General features: G+C 40.3%; 1 protein-coding gene across 1 annotated transcript; it reads right to left on the bottom strand.

The window, feature by feature from the left end:
- Positions 1–3,701: 3,701 nt before the first annotated feature.
- LOC139410215 (regulator of G-protein signaling 5-like) lies at positions 3,702–5,806 on the bottom strand. The gene is made up of 4 exons (XM_071155680.1): positions 5,695–5,806; positions 5,272–5,417; positions 4,706–4,872; positions 3,702–4,559 (listed from the first exon to the last, which is right to left on the bottom strand). The coding sequence occupies exons 1-4, from the start codon at positions 5,736–5,738 to the stop codon at positions 4,359–4,361; spliced, it is 558 nt and encodes a 185-aa protein (XP_071011781.1). The 5' UTR covers positions 5,739–5,806; the 3' UTR covers positions 3,702–4,358.
- Positions 5,807–6,070: the final 264 nt, after the last annotated feature.

Consider the following 6,070-nt stretch of genomic DNA (forward strand, 5'->3'; position numbering starts at 1 on the left):
TGTGTTGACGTCAAAATCAGGGGTGTGAACTAGGTTTCTATTCAAGTGTTGATCAACATGGTAATTGCTCTATAGTATTGGAGAAAAGTTTAAAAAACTGACCCTCCCTTACATCTTGACATGTCATGTCGTAACGTACCGCACTATTTATGTCTTACAATCTCTCTCCACCAGGTGTAGCACTTCTATCATCCTTTAAAAACAAGAAATGGACAGTGACGGGGGTAAGGGGGGGATACTTAGTCATTTTTTTTGTCATCATTGCATGCGATGATCATTCTCAAAGCCGCTGTTTACTTCTAAGATCACTTTGGCACCGCCCTAAAAACCCGATTCAAATTCGACACAAACCTTCAAATAGGTATGTAATGACACATTATATAACCTCTTTATAGTGTTTTATTTAGGCGATAAGGTGATAAGTTGGACAGATCGAGTGACGTGGGGGTCATGTAATTGATTCTGTTGGAAAGGGGAGTAATTGTGCTTTATAATTGTATTGTCATTACAGTTGATCTGGAAATATGAAGTTTTTGGGGCACTAAAATAAGGGCAATTGTACGGACCAAGGCGATGTACGAGTTTACGTTAGCATGAGGCAGCATGGCAGCATTTACCAATGTGCCCAACCATATTACTATTCTGTAATGAAACAGGGAGGAACACATCTGACTGACTTCTGATAGACCAATAAACGCGACATTGAAAAACCCATCTCGACACTTGATCCCACCTACTCGGCTCACTTGCCTTCCATTGAAAACGACAGGATGTAGTAGTTGGATAGGCGTGACTGACACGCCTATCTAGCTAACTCGACAACACATGTCAATTCGGTCAACAACAAGGCTAGCTAGCTAACTGAACAACAAGGTGACTCTTTGAGTGAAGTTGCTAGCTAGCCATTGTATTTCAGCCCGCCTTGAGTTAGCTAACGTTCCCAAATAGCGTTAACTAGCAACCATGCCAAACATAAACTAGCTAATGTTAGCTATACCGAGTCTGCAGTCAGGCAGCAGCAGAAGATACAAAAAACTATTAGCTTACAACACAAGCAAATATTACATTTAGTCAGTTCCACTTACCGGTTGAATAACTAGATTTCCAGCTCCCGTTGTCTTGCCTGGACATCTCCAACGTTAAGCGCCTGAATTAGAAATTCTGTATTGTGCCCAATATTAAATGCGTATGCGCCCCAGGTGGTATACGCAACTGGGTCCCAGAGACAACCTCTGACCATATTCACGCCAGATAGCCCACTGGGGACCTATGTTGCCAACATGGGTTTGCCTGTGTGTGACCAAACTGGTTAACCCGACTAGGTTCCAATCATAATTCCTGAAAAAATAACACCAGATGACTAAGTTACAGCCCATTAAAAATATATTTTTTGAGGCCCATTTCTGGCCCAAAATATTAACCAGTTAAGATCATCATTAAACCTTTTATCGCAGTGGGCTAAATCAGGGTCACACAGAGTGTTTATTTGTAGCCTTAAACAAATCTACTTTGAAACAAAAAGATACACCTCACACACATGGTTATGGGCTTAAAAAGAGAAGACACCTGTACCATGTCAGATATAGAGCTCAGTTTTTATATTTGTTACTTTTACCTTCGAGGTCAAACAACCATTATCTCTGGTTTGGAACATTGCTTTCCCAGTCAGAACATTGCCTGGTGCTCCACTAAAGAGAATTTACATCTGTGAGTCCATGCTGAAGAGGCTTCATCAAAATAGTCCCGAGTACCCCTCTTCAGCATCCCCAATGCATTGAACAGCTCTCAGCATTTGCCTACAAACTAGCTTTATTGATACTCCTCGGCTGGGACTAATGGACATTTTGTTCCAAATAAGATCAGATCTAACTTTAATACAAATTCAGCATCTCTGAGTTCCACCTGCGCTAGGTCCACTCCTCACTGATGACATTTAAATAACCATGACTTGGACACTTGTCATCAAGACATTGGCTGATTAAAAGACATCTTCAAAATTACATTTTCTAAATCAGATAATTATTCTTATCACATTTGTAGTGGGTACTATGCAATATTGTCTAGTCTACCAACAAATTCATTACTTGAATAGTTACCATGTCGTTACATTGCATGTATTAGTGACAGTACTTTAAAAGTGTTACCTCAACATTATCTAAATTAAGTCATACAACTGGTTTTACATAATCTCAGCAGGATTATGCACCATTGTGGATATGTTAGATGGCTGACGTGGTTGTAGCAGCTGAGGAGTGTCAATAAAGCTAGTTCGGTAGGCATATGATATATGCTGAGAACTGTTCTGCCACAATGCTAGATTGATTTATATCATTGGTTGCAAACATAGATGACTTGATCAAACAATAATAACTAACAAGGCTTTATGACTCTATATTACGTAGATGCTCTGACACTATCTCTCTTTTATTTCCTGTTTCCAAGAACTAGCTTCCAGTTCACACCATATGAAACAAAAGCTCAGATAGTCTACACAATGCACATACAATGCACAGTTATTAGCTGGCAGGAACATTTGGTGTTCCTGGTGATTTGGAATACATCCCAAAACGGTTGCCTTGGTGACCCAATTAGTGTAAAGTTAATGTCACTGCCGATTGGGTTTAATGAAAATAATCCCAGCCTCATAATAATCATAGTAATGATAGAGTATGAGCAAACATGTTCTATCATCATTCGAAGATGACCGTTGTATTGCATGTCTGATATCCTGTTACACTGAAATGGATGTTGTCTAGCTTCGTAAGGAGAGGCTCTGATCGGTATTATGAATAGTAAATATATAGAAAATCAAAGCTAAATTACATATTTTGTGCTACTTGGTTATTAACTACAGTATATAGTGAACATTTTATTAAATGGCACGTTGCCAGTGTTGTTTCTACGCAGGCATAATCATGTTCTGATCACCACAGTTGGGTAGGTTACTTTATGAATGTAATCCATTACATTTTGCTGGTAACGTAACTACTGTAGTTACCTGTCCAAAATTGTAATCAGTACCATAACTTTTGGATTAGCCAAATTTAGTAACGTAATCTGATTACTTTCAGTTCCTTTGGGATTACTTTCCATCTAAGAAGTATTAGAAGAAGACTAAAAGGATCCATCAAACACATTTGATGTGTCATCACAGTGGTATGAATTGTGGTCAGACTCGCTGAGGTGGAGCAAACTTAAACTTGTGCCTTCTGTAGAGTGGCAAGTAGCCTAGTGGTTAGAGCATTGGGCAAGTAACCGAAAAGTTGCTGGTTTGAATACCTGAGCCAACAATATAAAAAAATCTCTTTATGTGCCCTTGAGCAAGGCACATAACCTTAATTTTCTCCAGGGGTGCAGTACAACTATGGCTGACCCTGTAAAACAACAACCTATGTGGTGTATGTGACAATAAAGCACAACTTATTTTCAATGCTGAATTGAATGTCATAGAGAAAACATAAAAGTGTTAATATATTTTTTTCCGCAGACATTACCAGCAAAGGTATCTGTAATATGATTACCATAATTTTTCTGGTAACGTAACTGATTACAGTTACAGTTTTTTTGTAGTCGGATTACTCCCCAACCCTGCTGATCACAACCTAATATTCAGTTACCTCATCAATATAGTGAACTGACTCAAAAGTGATATTGGAAGTGATATTAGAATAAAATATAAAAGAGAAATATGACAGACACTGTTTTAATATTGTGGTTTTGTTTTTTATTCAAATAACTTATATTTTTTTACAGTAAAAAACATCACAAATCAGATAACAGTAGAAATATATTGCACAGTTTTTCATAATTTGTTGGTCTTATCAAACAGAATATTTAACACAGAGACAACAGAACAGAGTAGAAACAAATCAATAGAATAAATACTCAGTTCCCATAAACATTCAAAAAACATGTAGAAAACATGCCTAGTCATGAACACAGTGTTAGACATTGATGCAGTAGACTGGGACACTATAACAGTGTGTCTTTGATTGCAAATGTCCAACTTGTCAATGCATCCTTTATCACCCTTCCTTCAGCCCACTCTGTGTCTCTGTACGTTCACTGATGATAGTCGACATCTTGTGTTGATATTGCCATCACAGTCCTTGTTCAAGTCTCATCTTCCATCCTCATGGGGTATCATTTTTCTCTTTCTCTCCTTCAGAGCTTTATGGTGATTGACTCTCATCATCTTTCAGAGTAGCTGGCACCAGAACCTCTGGTTCATGACGAGACATTCGTCCATCTGTACAATTCCCGTCTTGAGGCTTCACGCACGGTCAATGCTCATGGGCGATGCATTCATTTTCTTATTTAAAATTTTAGACGACCACAGTAGGTCCTCTATTACTAATTCACGCCTTCTTGGAGATGGATGTGCACTTTGCATGGAGCTGGCTGATCAGGTCTTTGTAAGCTGGGGAACGAAGGAAGCGAGGGTAGCAGTCCTTGGCCATGAGAAGGTAGATCCTATGCTGGGCCATGTCGAAACAGGATGTAGATGGATCTTTCAGGTTGGCCCTGGTGATGTCACGAGTCTCGTGGTCAATGTTCACCTGGAGAGAGATAATGGAGAGAGGGAGGTTAGTCATCTGCTGCAGTTTGAAGGAAGGTTTTTTATTTTCACTTTTGAGTTATAATTAAGATTATTGCAAATTCCATAGGTGAGGGAGAGTAAAGTAAGCTGTTGAGGGATGCATACCTCTCGGGGTGCGTCGGTGCAGATGAACTCATCATAGATTCTCTGGGCTTTTGCCGCCAGCTTGGCAGCAGACTTAGTGCTCCTGAAGTCCTCACAGGCAACGTAGAATGCAATGTTCTCCTCACTGAACTCTGACACCAGGAAAGCTGTAAAGGCCATCAGTCCGTCTGATGAAGAGAGAGAGAAAGAGCGAAAGAGATTCATATTGGTACAGTGCAATAACAATGATGCTGTGCAGTGGGCTATCCTAGCATCTGTGTCATTGCATTATCTGCTGTGTGTCTGTACACGTGTATGCATGTGTCTATATCTTGTGGTATAGCCACCAGCACAGTGCCAGCACGTGTGTTCTAATCTACAGTAGCGGCTGTGTGATGTGGTGAGGATCAAGTCTTCTCTTATCTTCGTAATTAGCGAGCTCCCAGTAATACTGGGGCTAAAATCTGGGGCTAAAATTGGACAAATGTCCCACTCTAATCTTAAAGGATTATTTATGTCGGAACTAGGTTAATCGTGTATATGTTTGCATGTATTTTTGCAGTGTCTTCAGAGTAAGGTTTACTTACGTTTACTGGACAACAGCTTTTCGAAAGACTCTTTCCACCTCATACATTGTTCCAGAGTAGGTCTAGTTTTGCCTATTTTGCAGCTTGCTAGACTCCAGTCGGGTTTTTGCAGAAAGCTGCCCAGCTTTGCTTTTAGTTCCTTGGCCCTAGAGAGAGAGAATAACATCATAGGTTAGATAAATACTCCACAAGCCCTTGAATTGTGTCCTTGTTCAGCACAATATTTTGCTACAAACTAGTCACACAAAAATCTAGACACGTCTCCGTGCTGCAAGGTCTAAATTTAGAATCTATCAAAACCGCCTTCACTTTCACCATTACAAAAGCTACAACACCCAATAATGATCCCCTTTAATCCTCTAATCCATATGCCAGAGACAGCAACAGTAAACCTGTGGATGGTAAAAAAATTGTTCTATATACCTTTCCAGGCAGGTGGTAGGCAGTAATGCTAGTCCTTTGCACATAGTTGCTGTGGATGATAGAGAGCGATAGCAAGATAGGTAGATGTGTAGCAGCTGAACTGATATCAACAGAGTGTGTCTGCATTGAGGGAGCAGAGAGCTTTTATCCTCCAGCCTGCGACTCATCATCAGCCTGCTCAGCCAATGACACGGCCTGAGGACTCTGCGTGTGTGTGTGAGAGAGAGAGAGAGAGATATGGAGAGAGAGATAGGGAAGGAGGAAAAGGAATAGGAAGGGATGGAGGGTGGAAAGGAAGGAAGGAGAGAGAACGAGAGAGGGATAGAGAGGAGAGAGGGAGCGAGAGATGGAGGGAGGATGAAGCTGGGAAATGACT

Source organism: Oncorhynchus clarkii, chromosome 5 (genome assembly GCF_045791955.1).
Source record: "Oncorhynchus clarkii lewisi isolate Uvic-CL-2024 chromosome 5, UVic_Ocla_1.0, whole genome shotgun sequence".
NCBI lineage: Eukaryota > Metazoa > Chordata > Actinopteri > Salmoniformes > Salmonidae > Oncorhynchus > Oncorhynchus clarkii.

What these genes read in the sequence shown, in the direction of transcription:
- LOC139410215 (XM_071155680.1), bottom strand. Translation starts at nt 5,738, where the DNA reads ATGTGCAAAGGACTAGCATTACTGCCTACCACCTGCCTGGAAAG. An exon ending in CCTACCACCTGCCTGGAAAG is followed by an intron (nt 5,418 to 5,694) that starts GTATATAGAACA and finishes CTCTCTCTCTAG; the next exon opens with GGCCAAGGAACTAAAAGCAA. An exon ending in AAAGCTGTTGTCCAGTAAAC is followed by an intron (nt 4,873 to 5,271) that starts GTAAGTAAACCT and finishes TCTCTTCATCAG; the next exon opens with ACGGACTGATGGCCTTTACA.